Source organism: Trachemys scripta, chromosome 2 (assembly GCF_013100865.1).
Source record: "Trachemys scripta elegans isolate TJP31775 chromosome 2, CAS_Tse_1.0, whole genome shotgun sequence".
NCBI classification, from domain to species: domain Eukaryota; kingdom Metazoa; phylum Chordata; order Testudines; family Emydidae; genus Trachemys; species Trachemys scripta.
In genome coordinates this window covers 259,618,093-259,635,878 of record NC_048299.1, presented here as the reverse complement: position 1 = coordinate 259,635,878, position 17,786 = coordinate 259,618,093, and the positions used below count along the sequence as shown (strand labels likewise).

The following is a 17,786-nucleotide window of genomic DNA, read 5'->3' as shown; positions in this document are numbered from 1 at the left end:
GCTAGGGGATTTACCCAGCACTCACGTGCATACCTCCTTTGGGGTATAAAGCCCAAAACAATATTGTCTTGCGCTGTATAGAGAGATCTGTACAACGCAAGCTCATAAAAATCGCCCCCTCCCTCAATGTGGAGGGAGATATGCACAGCTTTTTGCCCCTCCTCACCCCCAATATGAATTGCACAAGCTGGGTTTTGGAATAAAGAAGAAATAAGTTTAACTATAAAAGGTAAATTTTAAGTGATTATAAGTGATAGCAAACAGAATAAAGCAGATTACTGAGAAAATAAAACAAAACACCCAACCCTAGCTTGATTCACTAAAGAAACAGGTTACAAATAATAATTTCTCACCCTAAACGTTGTTTTAGGTGGGTTACAGAGTTTCCGCAGTTTAGAGTTCCAGTTATTTCTCTTCACAGGCTAGACCCCTGCCTCGGCCTGGACTAAGCCCTTGCCTTTCCCCAGCTTAGTTCCTTTGTCTCTTCGGGTGCTTTCAGCAGTCTTCCTTCTTGGGCGGGGAAGCAATGGAGAAGAGCTTTGATTGACTCCCTTCCCAGCCTTAAATAAGATTTACATGAGGTGGGATTGCTTTGTTTCCAGTGGAAAAATACCAGCAGTGTCCAAGGTGGTACTCTGTACCAGGTGACATCAACATATGGCCTTGCAGTGTCAAAGCAGCATCCCAGGAAACTGCTCAGGAAGGTGGGAGATTAGTATCTTCAAGGTTCTATTGTCCTCCTTAAATAGCCCATTGAGGCTGATTGCCTGCTGTTTGGCTGGCCTTCCCCCAAGTACACACACAGTTGTAATTGTTACATAGTCAATATTTCTAACTTCAGGTACAGAAATGATATATGCATACAAATAGGATAATCATATTCAGTAAATCATAACCTTTTCAATGGTACTTTACATGACCCATCTTGCATAAAACATACCTTAGTTATGCCATATTAATATCATAAGCATATTTCTATGAAGAATGTGGGTGTGATGTGACAGTATCATTAGCCCCATTTTATAGATGTTGGAACTGAGGCACAGAAAAGTGAAATTACTTGTCCCAAGTCACAGCATGTCAGTGGCAGAGCTGACTCCCAGGCTACTGCTCTTTCTACTGAACCGTGCTGCGAGGAATTGAACCCTAGGAATTTTGTGATTTTTTTCTTTTTTTTTTCTTTCAGATGTTCCTTTCTTCTTCTTGCTTCTTTTATTTAATCTTTCTGCACAGCTCATTAGTGATCTCTTTGTGGAGGCACTTGTCCTTTTATCTTAAAAGAGTGTAAAATTAAAAGAATTGGAGTGTGCTCTTCTAGTAATCTCTTTATGGCAGGCAGTCGACTAATAAGACAGTCTTCTTGGAGACTATCCTCATTCTTCTGCTTTCCTCAGCTGTTTTATGGATGCTTCTGGAGTCCCGCTCTTCACCCCAGTGTCTTGTGACTTTGCTGCCTGATTTATCTTAATTGAGGCCCTACTTTCCCACCACAGAATCATCTAACTCCCACCAAAGCCAGTGGAAGTTATATGCTTGCTTTGGCATGAGATTCTGTCCCATATTCTCTAAGATTTTCCTTGAATAAAGTGATCGTACTATGTACTGTACCGTAGTATAGTGGAGATTCACCACAAACTGCACACGCTTCACTTAGTGTGAGATTCACCACAAACTGCACACACTATATTCTGTGAACTTGGCAATGGTTTTAGGATAGCTGTAACTTCTATGAAAGATTTTTAAAGTATTGTTTTTATCAAAACACATATATTTTCCCCCTCCATTGACAGCTAGTTGCTTCAAGGAGCTATGCTCTAGGTTCTCACCCCAAACACACATGGAAGGCAACGTGAACTGGCTTTGTATATCAGGAAGCTTTAAAGGTGCTTCAGTCCAGAGTACAGGCAAGATCCTTCAGTGTCTCTGATTTTGTTCTGTGATGTGACACTAAACTCACTGTGACAAATTCATTCCACTGTTCCTTGGTTTTTCAAATAACTGACCTCACCAATACCTGAAACAGTTCGGTTCATTGGTTCTGTACTTAAACCAGTTACCCATAGTAATGAGGGTTGGACTGGATATCACTCTCAGCATTCAGCACTACTACGACTAGAGCATGAGAAGGGAAGAAGATAAGAGTTTTGTGCAAAGGGGGAAAAAATTGCTTAATGTCTGTAGATATTTTTTTTTAAATTGATGTCTTTCATTACCCGCTCTAGATAAAGTAAATGGTTAGTTTGGATTTGTAGATCAGTCGGTATCAGTACACGTTTTTATTGCAGGGCAAAATTCTACCGTAGCCGAGCATCTCAGTCCAGTTCCAGTTCCCAATTAACAGGTATCTTACATCATACAAATCCTCAACTTAACTGGCATTAGTTGCAAGTCAGCAAGAAACTGTTAAATACTGAGCACAGTTGGCATTCTTGTGACAATCATGGAACCACAGAGTGTTCAGATGGAAAAGGCCTAGATTATCTCAACCTATAACATTGTTCTGGTCCACAGTTAATTATGTCAGGTAATGAGGCTTCCACGACCTTCCCTAGGAATTTATTCCACTGTCTAATAGGTTGGACTTTTGGGACTTTTTCCTTGAAATGAAACCTAAATTTTCCATTTCTTAATTTCAACAACTTATTCCTGGTTAAGTCCCCTGATACCAGAGCTGGAATTGAACTGGCACAACCCGAACAGCACTTGTTGCCATTGGAGCCACCTGGGAAGTCAGAGGGAAACATTATATGTTGGAGTGGGATGGGGACTGAGATCTTGGGACACAATGGCCTTCTTTACATTGGAGAAATGCACCAAAATATTCCCACTGATCCAAGCAGGCTGCACAAGGGTAACTGAGAAAAGAAATGGGCCCTAATGATCAAATGCTGTGCTGACTGTATACCCCACAGAAATCTGGAATTAGTGGGAGTAATTTGGTTCTCAGCTGCAGTGGTGTAAATCCAGAGTAGTTCTGCTGACTTCAGGAACTCTGATTCCACTCATGGTTAATTGCAATGAAGTTATCATTCCCTTTAATTTGAGTACCAGACTCCTGAATCTGATCCATGAGTGTGTGTACAGGATGTAAATCTGTACAAAATTTGGCCCTAAGATGATGTAGGAGGGGAAAATCCTCAAGTGATTTGACAAAAGGTGGTTCTTAGAAAACAAACACTCTTTTCCAGTGAGATCTTATCAGATAAGTGATTAATATAGTATACTGGGTGTTTGTCTTAGATATCTGCCCCTCTATAAAATAAAAACTCTGGAATTCAGGTGGGAGTGAATGTTCTTTTTATTGCAAGGTTGCAGCATTTAGAGGTTTCGGGTTTTATGTCGAACCCATGTTTTGTAAGTAGGAAAAGGCATGCTGGGAGATATTCCTTGGCTCACTGGAACTCTGCAAGAGAGAGAAAATTACTCTTTTATTATAAGGTTTGCCAAATGATCTCTGAGAAAATGTGATATCATTCATATGCATTGCCAATCTGGAGAGAGACCGCACATCTTGGCAGCCATCTAGAGCTAACATATAATTCCTTTGGGTTGGTATGGGCTTTATCAGAAATAGTTCCATATGCAGTATTTACATAACTGTGGTGGAGTGTGAGAGTAAACACAGCTGTGGCATTGCCCTAAATATTTCTATTCAATGGGGAATTAAAAGAGAACTTTATCACCAAACTGCAGATAAACATAATTCAGCAGGAGTTGGTCAGTTCAGCCAGGGAGCCAATTAAAGCTACAAAGACTGGATTGCTGGAAACATTTAAGCACTTTAGAGTTTGTTTACACTAAGGTCATCAATATTTCTTTTCAGAAAATATGGAAATACCATGAGTCAGCAAATAGCTGCTAACACAGACCATTTCCCAGTAGGATTTTTGAATGTATCGAGTACACACTGTAAGAGACAAGGAGGGATAGGCAGTGAAGTTATAATGCCTTTGACCTCTGAGCGCAGGAGAAATGACTTGGTAACGCTCTATGAGGGAAACTTGCATAATGACTAGTCTGAAAATTCCACCCAGCTCAACATTTTTTTCACTGAAAAAAGCACATCTGAGTTGACTGAAACATCTTGCAACTTCATGTCTGTTTTGGCTCCTTGTTTTTGGTCAAAATGAAAAAATGACTTCAGAAATATCGAAATGAATTGTTTTGATTTTTCAGGCTAGGTTCACAAGGGGATTTAGGCACCGTTCAGAAAAGAGGAGGAGGCAGTCGGGTGGGGGGGGGTGTGACCTTATAAAATCTAACCCAGTGGTTAAAGCACTCACCTGGGATATGGGAGACCCAGGCTTGAATTCCCATTCTGGAACAAGGACTTGAATCCAGGTGAGTGCCCTAACCTCACTGCTCTTGGCTGCTCTGGGATGGGTCTCAGTGTCTCCTGCTGAAGTGGTTCCATTTTGCATAATCATAGAATCAAAAGATTGGAAGGGACCTTGAGAGGTTGTCCAGTCCCCTGCACTCATGGCAGGACTAAGTATTATCTAGACCATTCCTGAGAGGTGTTCGTCTAACCTGCTCTTAAAAATCTCCAATGATGGAGATTCCACAACCTCCCTAGGTAGTTTATTCCAGTGCTTAACCACCCTGACAGGGAGTTTTTCCTAATGTTCAAACCTAAACCTCCCTTGCTGCAATTTAAGCCCATTGTGTCTTGTCCAATCCTCAGAGGTTAAGAAGAGGAATTTTTCTCCTTGTAACAACCTTTCATGTACTTGAAAACTTATCATGTCCCCTCTGTCTTGATTTTTCCAGACTAAACAAACCCAATATTTTTCAGTCTTCCCTCAGAGGTCATATTTTCTAGACCTTTAATCATTTTTGTTGCTCTTCTCTGGACTATCTCCAATTTGTCCATATCTTTCCTGAAATGTGTCACCCAGAACTGGACACAGTACTCCAGTTGACGCCTAATCAGCGCGGAGTAGAGCGGAAGAATTACTTCTTGTGTCTTGCTTACAACACTCCTGCTAATACATCCCAGAATGATGTTTGCTTTTTTTTGCAATAGTGTTACACTGTTGACTCATATTTAGCTGTGATCCACTATGACCCCCAGATCCTTTTCTGCAGTACTCCGTCCTAGGCAGTCATTTCCCATTTTGTATGTGTGCAACTGATTGTTCCTTCCTAAGTGGAGTACTTTGCATTTGTCCTTATTGAATTTCATCCTATTTACTTCAGACCATTTCTCCAGTTTGTCCAGATCATTTTGAATTTTAATCCTATCCTCCAAAGCACTTGCAACCCCTCCCAGCTTGGTATCGTCCGCAAACTTTATAAGTGTCCTCTCTGTCATTGATGAAGATATTGCACAAAACCGTATCCAGAACTGATCTCTGCGGGACCCCACTTGTTATGCCTTTGCAGCATGACTGTGAACCACTGATAACTACTCTCTCGGAATGGTTTTCCAACCAGTTTTCCATCCACCTTTGCATTTTCCTAGTTTGTTTATGAGCAAGTCATGTGAGACAGTATCAAAAGCTTTACTAATGTCAAGATATACCACATGTACCGCTTACCTGTTATCCACAAGGCTTGTTACCCTATCAAAGAAAGCTATCAGGTTGGTTTGACATGATTTGTTCTTGACAAATCCATGCTGACTGTTGCTTATCACCTTATTATCTTCTAAATGTTTGCAAATTGATTTGTTAATTATTTACTCCATTATCTTTCTGAGTACAGAAGTTAAGCTGACTGGTCGGTAATTCCCCAGGTTGTCCTTATTTCCCTTTTTATGTATTGGATAATACTTGAACAGACAGGGGGTCAGAGTGAGAACGACACTAGTCACTTTCCAGGGGAGTGCCCTAACCACTGGGCTAAAAGTTATTGGGGGAGAGGGGCACCTCCTTGGTGTTGTCTTTTGTGAGAAAGGGCGTAGGTGCCTAGTGGCAGGAGAGGGTATAGGGTTGTAAACCTCCCCCTCCTCTAAGAATGTAACCTCTCATTTTCTTTGCTTTAAAAAAAAAAAAAAAAGGTTAAAAATGCACAAAAACTAAATGAAATTTTTCTGACTTGCTGAAAATTCAGAAAAAATATCAGTTTTGGTTCAGCCCAACCAGTTTATTTTATTTTATTTTTTTGGAACTGCCAGCAAACCAAAAAAATCAGTTATTTATACAGCTCCGATAATGACCCTCATTCAGGCTAGCTGCAAGATTTGATCTCTGGACTTTCAGCAGAAAATCATGAGTCCCTGAGCAAAAGGAGTAAATAGTTGGTAGCTATAGTAGACTCTCATCTTCTTATGTGGACTGGCCACAAGGGGGAGGGGATGGGCGCTACACTTAGATTGTTACTTCCCATGCTGAATGTATTCCGTGGATAGAAGGGCTCAGTTGTCATTACTGTCAACACATCATCTTTCCTCAGTTCTAAAATCACTTTAAAAATACATTATATATTGTTCCATCTTCCTGTCATGTGGTGAACAGTAATGTAGCCATTTGCAGTTGTTAGTACATCACTATCAAGCTTTGGTGTCTGACAGGCAATTTACAAGAAACCGGGTGTAATCACCTTTCCTAAAAATAATCCCTATCAAAAAATCATATACAAATGATACTTTGCACATTTTTCTATTAAATGTATTGCATGATTCCAAATTGTAACAGCATTTGATTATTTTGATTCAATTAAAGGAATTTATTGGGGATAAACCCTCTAAATGCTCATGATGGTTAGGATAAGAAGAACTAAATTGATGTCTTTTGCCAAGAAACTGAAGGACTCGATTTATATATTGTTGTATTTGCATCTTGACACAGCTGATGTGAGGGAAAAGGAATATAGCTATTTTAGACATACACTTTAAATAGATGCAGCCAAGGAAAATACACTCTGGGGGGCAAACGTAGCAAGTTATATGTGTGTGTGTTTAAAATATCTATTCATTAAAGTGACACACATCATTCAGGCTGCTAAGTCAAAATGGCAAGGATTCATGTTGTCATTTGGAAGTTATTTAGCCATGGAGAATTTATTTTTAAACCAAACATTGCTTCAAATTAACTTAAAAAGAACCAAACACCAAACTTGCCGTAAATTTCATTGTAACTGAAAACAGTCTCTCATTACAGTGCTTGTACAATGTTTTGTTTATAACACAGTACATTTGGGGGTTCTTTTAAAGATATTGTCATATAACACTTTTGCAAAGAGATTGTTTCACAAGATCAAGCTGAACATTAACTTTTGTTATAAGTAGCGCAATACAAGTCTTTTTCCCACATAATACTTCTCCTTAGAAAAATTATTAAAACGGAGGGCAGTGTGGCCTAGTGGCGAGAGCACTGGATTCTGTTCCCAGCTCTGTCAGTGGCCTGATGGGTGATGTTGGTCAAATCACATCAGCTTTCTGTGCCACAGTTCCTTTGCCTATCTGTGAAATGGGGATAATAATACTTTATAAAGTGCTTTGAAATCTACTGATGAAAAACACTATACAAGAACTAGATATTATTATTTAAAATCTAAGCCTCAATAGAGCCAGATTTTGCTCCGATTGACCTCAGTGGGATATAGCATATGGATATCAGGAAATTTGGATTAAAAGAAGAAAACAGTTTACAATAATTATAACCCCACCAGGCATGAATGGATGAAGTGATAACCAAAGTCTCTGTCTGTCTGTCTTTCTCATGATCAGATGAGTGAATTTGTAAAAGTGTCATTTTTCTTAACAGATCTGCACGCTTTGGCCAAGATTATTAAAATAGGAACCTAATGTTAGGGTTTGAAATATATATATAATTAGGAATTTTAAATAAGTGGCTTGATTTTTTTTTCAAAAGTGCTGAGCACCCAACAGCTCTTGTTGAGAAAAGTAGGAGCAACTGTGTGCTCAGCCCTGTTGAAAAGAAAAGTATTTAGGTACCTAAAATACTGATTTGGGAACCTAACTTTAGTCTCCAGTTTTTGAAAATCTTGGCATTTAGAATGGGATCTGCTGACTTTAGTGACATCCTGTGACACTCTGCTCAGGCCACCCAGAACTGTAAGCCATTGTGTTTCATTCTTGCTGAGGCAGAGGGGTGTGCTTCGCTGGAGGGTAGATTCTCACCCCCGCCCCTCCCCCGCCACATGGGTCTGTTTTCCTCACCAGCAAACTCCTCAAGACTCTTCCAGTTTAAACTTTGCCTTGCAGGTAAGAATCGGTGAACCTGAGTTCCCCAGAGATGTTTCTCTGCAGTGTCCATTCCTTCTCACTGTGACACTCACAGAAATTAAGTTCATTGCCTCCAAAGATAGTGTACGCTCCAGTTGATTAGGTTAGCTGAAGTCTCACACTTACTTCAGTATAAAACAGCACTGAGATGGTTTATAGTAAAACTAAGAATAAGTTTATTAAATAAAGAACAGAGATTTAAGTGATACCAAGGAAGAGAAAAAGAGACCGGTATGGTTACAAACAAAACATGGTTTCTAGTGACTAAATCTTAATTTTAGCAAGTTACAATCTTTGCCTAAGTAGTTTTCGTTCTTATATCAAGTTACCGTCTCTAGCTCTCCATGCTAGGGGATCCAACTTTCAGAAGTTTTTGCTCCTCTTATATTTCCCAAAGTCCACTGTCTATGCCTCAAGAGCCAGGAAGGATTCCTGGGGTGCCGATTCTGTCCCCTGGCATGATCACTAAGCTATCTTCTCCATTGCTTGTTAGCTTGATGGCTTTGTTTACCTTATATGTAAATGTATTTTCATTGTCCTTTGCATGTGACCAAGCCAGTCAGGCAGGTACAACAATATTCCTTTGTCTAGGGCAGGCTGGATTTATGCACTGCCTCCCAAACATATTTAAGAATATATTTCCAGCACTCTTTATACACAACTCACACATACATCATGCAATGATTTTTTTCAAGACCAGCATGTCATCAATTTACATATACCTTACATGACACCTTTTAGATACATTTTATGACCATGTGTTGGAGGTAATGAGTGTGTCAGGCCTGACATGAGTTACAGTATGGTGGGCTCTCTGCCAGTTGGCATTGAGGGGCTTTTAGGGTCACCCCCCCTATGTAATGTGTAATGATTGCTGTCAACCCTAGAGTGCTAGGGTTGACAGCAGTGGGAGAGTAAGTTGGATTCTACTCTCACTTGTATATCAGCAGAATTGTTAACTAAGCTCCAAATTTCAGGATCTTGATAATGATGTATATATGAGTATTGCAGTATTGCCTGGCAGCCCCAAACAAGGAGCAGGGCTCCACTGTACTAGGCACTGTACACACAGAAATGGAAATAGACTGGCCTTTCACGAAAGAGCTTACAGCTGTGAGGTTCAAACTAGGAAGTATACAGCTTGACTCTCTGATCTCAGGTCATGCATTTACAAAGATGGAATTTAGGTGAGGAAGTCTTATTATTTGTATTATAAACAGCAAATGCAATATGGAGGCACATCACAGAGGCAATAAATATGGATGCCCACAGTGCTGTTTTCACACTCTCTTTTCATAGCTGGGCCACGCTTTAACTTATTCGGGCTCTGATGGGAGGCATTAAAAGTGGCCCATAAAGTTAACTGAAAAAAGCATGTGCATGCACACAGTACCCCACCAATCCGTATCTAAGGCCCTGTCCACCCTGGGAGCAGAGCTGTATGCAGGGCTGGCTCTAGGATTTTTGCCGCCCAAAGCAAAAACAATTTTGGCTGCCCCCTCCCCCCCCAGTTCTTTAATTACCCCACCCCCGGCCCCGCCTCAACTCCGCCTCTTCCCCAAATCCCCAGCCCTGCCTCCTCCCCCCAGGCTCTCAAGCCTAGGAGGGAGGGAGGGGGAGAAGCAGCGCCCGCAATGCGGCCACTCAGAGTCTCTCCTCCCCCCCCCCCCCCGGTTTGAGAGCCGGGGGGGGGGGGGGGGACGCCGCGTGGCCGCAGCGCGGGCGCCGCTTCTCCCCCTCCCTCCCAGGCTCTCAAGTATGGGAGGGAGGGGGAGCAGCGGCGCGCGAAACAGCTGTTTCGCACGCCTTGGCCGCTCGGGATCTCCCCCTCCCTCCCAGGTTTGAGAGCCTGGGAGGGAGGGTGAGTAGTGGCGCGCGAATCAGCTGTTTCGCGCGCCATGGCAGCAGCAGCAGAGGTGAGCTAGGGCGGCCGGGGCACATGTTTAGGGGCGGCATGGCCCGCGCCAGAATGCCGCCCCTAAAAATGTGCCGCCCCAAGCACCAGCTTGTTTTGCTGGTGCCTAGAGTCGGCCCTGGCTGTATGAGACAGCCCACATTAAAAGCAGTTGTTGCTAGTAAAGTTTTTGGCACAGTTCCCATGACCAGTGTGGAGAGGAAATGTCTCTTTTGACAGAAAACTGTCTTAAACTGTACTTTGAAACTACAGGTGGCAACCCACATTATGGTTTGCGGGGCATGGTTCTCAGGAAAAAGTACCCATCTCCATGCTAGCAAGAACCATTGTTTGATATGGTTATAGCTAACACATTCCCGTTCTGTGTGAACAGGGTCTAAAGGGAGCATTCAGAACATTTGTTACTTTACTTCCCATGAAATCTGAATCAGTGTGGGCTCCTGGCTCCTGCTTGATGGTGACATCAAGCTCACAATGGAACGCCATTTAAGTCCCCTTATATAGGATCAGGTAGTAGGTTTTTTATTTCTTTGTTGCACTCTTCTGTAGGGTTTATAACAGGTGTATTGATCATTGCAGGAAAATCTGTAATACTGGAAAAAGAAGAGAGTTGCCTAACCCTTATCGATACACTCTAGTCTCCATCAGGGTTTCATGGAGGGTATCATGTCACCAGCATAATGCTTGCTGGGGCATCGCATCAGGCAGGAGGTTATGATCCACAGCAGGCTGGAAATTCATGGGACCTGAAAAACAACAATATATGTTTTAAGTAACAAATGAATGCCCCTTCTAACCTAGCCACTCTGCGCTTGGAACTGCCACTGAAGTTCGAAGTATGAGGCAGGGTCTAGCCCTGCAAGTCACCTTTAAGGATCAGTATTTCAAAGGAGCAACAACTATAACCTCACCAGAGCTGAAAGCCTTAAGGCTGAATACTATTAAATTCAACAACGGTCAAGGTAAGTTTAGTTTAAGACCTTGCTCATGTTCTGTTAACTCAATGGCTTTATTGTAAATCAGCTTAGTATATTTAGTCAATTAATTACCCCAAGTTTTTGGGAGCGAAAGTAACATTTTCCCTCCTGTTTTTCTAGGCTTCTTGAAATCCATTCTCCTGATGCCAAGCACACTGTGGTTCTAAGGAGTAAGGATTCAGCCACAGCCCAGGCCTGGTTCAATGCTATCCACTCCAGTGTGAGTGACCTTATTCCCAGAGTGATTTCAGAGGTGAAAGACCAGCTGGGTAAAACCGGGATCGCTGGAAGTCGAGAGATTAGGCATCTAGGCTGGCTTGCAGAAAAGGTAATGGACATATTTTCTTTTTCATTTCTAAGCTCTCTGTGTGTCTGGAAGTAGAGGCTGAATCAGATATTTGTTTTTATTTCGCTTTTACGAAGGCTTCTGATTGTGCCTGCTGTGATCTGTTGTATCTTATCTAACTCAGTGGTTCCCAGACTCTCTGCTTCTGCAGACCATTTAGTAACCAGATCCTCTGAGGGGCCTGCCTCTCATCCCTACCCTTCTGTCTCCCACTGCTTGGCTCTCAAATGTTAAAATCTGCATACACTAGGAAGACCTTTGGTGGTCCATGGGCTGCAGTTTGAGAACCATTGATGTAGTGAGAAAAAAATCCAGGCATGCACAGGGAACAGGTCCAACATTATTTCAGTGCCAGAGCTCCAGAAATCTACTTTACGCTCTAACAGTTTGTGTGCTCTGATGGTTCCACTAGCAGTGCTGGGCTATAGATTTACAGTGTTCTTAAAAAGACACCTGATTTCCTCAGCAGCACATGTGGTGTATTAGTGCTTCATAAGGAGGCAAAGGAGGCAAACTTTTTCAGATACCTTTCCCAGCTCCATCCAAGCTTAGAAAAGCCAGTAAAAGTCCATGATCGTTAACCCTGCTGTTTATTTTAAGGTGAAGCTCACCCTGTAGAGAGCCAGCCTGAGGCCTATATACCACATAAAATTCTGGGTTGAATTTCACCATAATAGGGCTCTTTGTTAGAACTGTTGAACCTCATTAATGAATTTTAACTTTGAAATTTACAGTTGGCAGCTTTGGGCTCATCAGGGCAGCCGCCCTTTTCTCCACTCATTTTAAAAACTCTTTGAACACAGAATATGTTTGGCTACTTATTGTTTCCGAATCATCTCCCCGAATAAGAGGCAAAACACCAATAGTTATTGTGCATGAAAAGTTTTATTATCATCTGTGAGTCTGTAACCCCATTTTGAAGGCATACACCTCTATATGCCAGGCCTGTATTCTTCAGAACAGGAGATTGTCTCCCAATTCTAGGTGAATGTAGCTGTTCTGCATTAGAACATTTACACAACTTGCAATGGTATATCGATATGTTTAAAGTAAATATCCATGTTAAAGATGAGCAGGTTAAAAGGTCACTTTAAAGCATCATATTTTGCATGTTCTCAGAATACATTGCAGAGTGCCTTTCCCTATTCAAGCATTTGTGATCAACATCACCACATAGTAGGATTAGAATAAAGGAGAGTTGTGAAATTGCAGACAGTTCCTTAGCAGCACAGCAGGTATGCAGTACCGCACGCTGTGGACGTGCTAGCATTTAAATAAAGAAGAGATGCGCATCCATTCTGAAAATACACTGACATTTTATGCAGTGATACTGGCACAAAATAGCTTCCCTATGCCACCCTAAAGTGGGGGCTGCATTTGACTGGTGGGCAATTGATTTCTCTTCTACCCTCTCATTTCTTTCTTTAATCAATCAGACCCATGGGATTAGCAAGCACAGTGGTCAGGAGGGTACGGTGATGTCCCTCTCCCTTACAGTCCCGCTCCTTTTTCATGCCCCTTTTTGAGAGCCTTTTAGTGGCAGAATAATACATAAAAGAAATTCCTACCTGGTGGGGAAGGGGAAGGGACCTTTACACACATACTAAATGTGCTCATGCCAGCCAGGTCTGCTTAGGGTAGTGGCCTTTGCATACAGCCAATAGTTGCAGCTTTTGGAAGGCCTCTTGGTTCAGCCCTGGTGGAACTAGTTGCAATAATCCAGTCTTGCATGTGTCCCTGTTGCTAGGTTTGCACAGTAATATCTTAAAAAAAAATCACACCTCTAATTGACATAGCTATGCTGGCAAAACTTATAAATGCAGACCTAGAAAATGCATTTCTGTAGCCTGGGGGCATCGAACTTCAAAAGCTTCTTGCAAACTATAGAAGTGTTTAATGCTTCTCAAAGAAGAGGTCTGAAGAATCCTTTATCATAGCATGTATTAGGCAACTTAAATGTAAGAGTTGCTATAAGGTCCACGATAATACTAATAATGTTTGAAACTAAAAAAAGGAGATGATTCTTCTTTTGGGTTTGCCCACTGGATCTTAACTCCAGTATTTGGCACATGTTAACAGAAGGCAGGCAGATTATTGTTGTCAAAATCCAGTAGTTGGATGTGAGAGGAGAACATACCCAAATGAGGAAAAGGAGAAGAAATCACCTAACTGGCAAAGTAAATTGGAATTATTTTTCAGTGTATGATATCTCTAAAATGAAAAGTGTGCTAATATATTCTAGAATGTTCAGACTCCTCTGCAGTCAGATAACCATATCATTGTACTGGAATTAAGATATGTGAGATATCCTTTATCACAGCTGTCTCCTTCAGTACTGGACTGGATATTGCTGTGTTATCTGTTTTCCTGTTTTCTCTTATCCTTTGGAATGGAGCATAACACTCCGGTTGTGAAACGTGCAAGCTGTCCAAACAAGATTTAGTCAAATGGCACAAAAGTTCCCTTGAGCCCATTTTTGGACTTCAAATGAAAACATGTCCATGTTCCCATTTGCTTTGCATTCATTTACACTCTGGTTAGTGAAACAAGCAGGCAGCAGCAGAGTCGTATTGCTACTCTACTCCTGGATTGCGGTCATGGATTTTCAGTACTGACTTGGTACATTTTAAAGAACTAAAGGGGAGCCTCAGTGAAAATGTGATACCATTATGGGGATCTTAGAATAACCATGATAATAAAATGTGTTTGGAAAAAAAAAACCTTTAATGTAGTTAAAACGTTTTTATCTAACCTAAAATAATCTATTTAGGTACTTTGGTTTAACCACCTTCATGTATTCAGTCTTTTAATGCCAGAGGGTATAAGCTAACGCTACTATTAGAATAGAAATTTAAAATATGGTATTGCGGTTGTACCCCCACAAATTTTGACTAATCAGTTCTTTAAGCAGCCCCATTTTATAGATGGTACACGGAGGTGAAGGGACTTAAGCAAAGTCACACTAGGAGCCAGTGGTACATTGCTAGAAAGTCATGAGAGAGCACTGTGGTGTTTTTCATTTAAGCCAAAATGACCTTTGACTTCTAATATGCCATAATTCCTCTAACCAATCAACATGCTTTCTGCCTGGATGAATGAAATGCTGACTATTTTAAGGTTTTCTATAGATCCCATCACTATAACATCTAAGTGCTTCCCAAAAAAGTTTGCAGAACATGCACAGTGCACTTTATCACATCTGCTTTTCTTCCTTCACTGTCATAGGAGACTTGGGTATATTGCTGAATTTGTTTTAATTATAATTTGCATTCATTTATTCTCTTCCACACATCTGGTGAAAATGTTATCAATGAGGAAGGCCATGCCATATGCCCTTGAAGATGGTTAGTGGATAAACCCCATCTATAATTACCTCATTGCAGCATTATACACTCTCCCATTCACCTCAGTGATAAAACTCCTGCTACTTATCTCACAAAAATGGAAAAATCCTATACATTTCCCCAACAAGAAACTGATTTTTAAATCCTGGCTAGATCACTTAGTTTTGAACACTTGTATAAGAACAGGGAGAGCTCTACTGTTGCCCCATTTTGCTTGACTTTGTAGCTTATTAACTCCAGAACTTGGTTGTTTGCTTCGTAAAACAGCACAGCATAGTGCTCAATTACATAAACAGACTGCATTATCTGGGAGAATGACCAGCCTCTGCTTAGGAAACACATAAACCTGAAGTAAAATGAAGAGTAATTGCCTCTTCTAGGTTCAATGGCGTTCCTTCCTAGGTCAGATTTATCCACCCTGATGAAGCAGTGTTGAGAAGATCAGACTTTGGTAGTTTTTGGTGCACCTGATTGATGGATATATTTAGAGAAACTGACTACAGAATGAGCAGCCATTAACCACACTGTCAGGACTCCCTCTCTCCTTCATTTGGGCAACACACATAAATTAAATAAATTAATGGAGATGTCCCATCTCCTAGAACTGGAAGGGAGCTTGAATGAAAGGTTATAGAGTCCAGCCCCCTGCCTTCACTAGCAGGACCAGGACTGATTTTGCCCCAGATCCCTAAGTGGCCCCCTCAAGGATTGACCTCAAAACCCTGGGCTTAGCAGGCAAATGCTCAAACCACTGAGCTATCCCTCCCCCTTATGCTAGCCTTACCATGCTTGTGCCTATCATTTATTTAGCTAAATGATGATAAAAGCTAAACCAAATAGTGAAGTGATGAGTGGCAGGATGTGAATAGAAGGATAATGGGGGAAGATGGATATGAATGGTATGATTAATATTTTTAAAAAATGGACAGGGAGGTGAGTGATCAGAAGAGATGAGGGGGGAAAAAAGGAATAGAAATTCATAGGCCTGATTTTTAAAGTTGGCCTCCATTTTTGCAAGTAGAGTTTTGTTCTCACAGCTAATTGCAGTGATAGATTTGTTCCTGCAGTTAATTCTGGGCACATCTAGGCTTACAACAGATTTTTTTGGGCACAGTTGAGTAGTTAAATGCTAGTTTTTGTGCCTACTGTGCCTTGCAAGTGCAAAACTGCAGTCTGAGTTTAAAAATCAGACCCTACGTATCACCCACAGCACTTTTCACAAGGGTTGCATAATTAGCCCCAATGCCCTAGCGAAATTCCAGTACAGGTAATTACATTATGTATGCTCTGAGTTCTCCCTATGGCTTAATTTACAGCAATAGTTTTCATTCCTGTCCTAAAATATTGCATATTGGGTCTGTAACTACCGTTGCTTCAGACCCAGAAGAAGTTGCATTTCATTGGTGGGCAAAATTATTCCAGGGTTATGTTGTTTGTGATATTTTGCTTACTTTTACAATTTCCAGACCAGGAGAATATCTGTCTTGTATGAATTCCCGTGGGTGCCCACAGAATTTGCAGGGACATGTAGTAAAAATTAGAAGCCAGTCTGGCCTGCTGAAGATATACTTAAAGTTGTGAACAAATCAAGTATTTATTTTGAAAGAGGAAATTGTGACCCATTGCTTGGAGAGAGCACCGCAGTGGAAACGGGTGCAGAGAACTGCAGAAGGAAACTGGGTATCTATCTGCCTCTGCAGAGATCTTAGGAGAAGTGTTCCTTCTAATTCCACCTTCAGTCTCATCCTCTGGAGCTGTAGCATATAGCTCCCTTTATTAAACTACTGCTAACAGCTTCTGTGCATATCACAGTGCCTAGTGCAGGGGTTCTCACAACAATTCTTTTGGTGGCCTCACAGTGCGGCCACCAACTCTTGCTGGTGGCCTCTCTGACAATTTTTCCTAAAATACTTCATTAACTTTTGGAAAAACAAATAAATATGCACATGTACATCTCCAAATCATTTTAATTTATTTATGTAAGGGTTTGGGATTTTTTTGAAAACTCAATAATACAAACAATGTACAGTTGTCTCTATTCTCTACTGAACCTAAACAGAATAGAAACCAAAGTAGGGTGCTTTGCATATTCTTGGCTTTTGTTGTCATTGTTTCTTTTGCTTTTTTGCTTGCTTTTTTAAAGACTTGCTAGCTAGTAAGTCTGCTGCTATGAAAAGTGAGATTTGTATGTTTGTTAATATCATTTTTCACAGCAGCAGACTTGCCAGCTAGCTGGGAGATATTAACAAAACATATAAATATCACTTTTCACAGCAAACTTACCAAACCCTGGCAAGCTGGGGGACAAATTAAGCCCTGGATGAGGAGGTGGGTAGTGAGACAGCGGGAGCCAGGGCAATGGCTGGGGGGGCTGGAGGAAGCAGTGCGGCCAGGGGCAATGGGCTAGGGGAGGCAGTGGGGGCCAGCGGGTCCGGGCCGAAGTCCTGTGGCCAGGGACCAGATCCCGCCGCCCCATGGGAGCCTGCCACCCCAGGGTTGAAGCCAGAATCATAGAATATCAGGGTTGGAAGGGACCTCAAGAGGTCATCTAGTCCAACCCCCTGCTCAAAGCAGGACCAATTCCCAACTAAACCATCCCTCCACTGGTCCCAGGAAGGTGGGAAACTCACACCAGCTGCCTGCTCCTCCAGTGTTTCTGGCTGCAGAGGGGGGCATGGCCCAACCCCTGATGTTGGCTTTGGGGGAAGGGCCGCTGCTTCCCTCCCCTCCCCACCTCTCTTCCCCAATCACCGCCAAGGAGCCTGTGGCCGCAAGCAAAGTCCCTGGTGGCCGCATGTGGCCAGGGTGGACGGATTTGAGAAACGCCGGCCTAGTGCAATCTGACTGATGCTTCTAGGCATTACTGAAATATAAATGTTCAATAATATCACCTGGCTGAAGCAAGGTCTGTGCTTCATCCCACAGATAGCTCTGTGGTGCCCAGTCTCGTGTACTCCACCCACATGAAGCACAGATCAGAATAGTTTTCACAAATGGCTTAAGCCCTGTCCTC

At 41.8% G+C, this 17,786-nt stretch overlaps 1 protein-coding gene across 3 annotated transcripts in view; it reads left to right on the top strand.

Annotated features, from left to right (window-relative positions):
- The window catches only part of SNTB1 (syntrophin beta 1), a 158,536-nt gene that overhangs the window by 85,914 nt on the left and 54,836 nt on the right, over positions 1–17,786 (top strand). For all 3 annotated transcript variants that reach the window (XM_034763539.1, XM_034763537.1, XM_034763538.1), the window contains exon 3: positions 11,204–11,411. In XM_034763539.1, the coding sequence (XP_034619430.1) occupies positions 11,204–11,411 (208 nt within the window). The remainder of the gene's footprint in view (positions 1–11,203; positions 11,412–17,786) is intronic.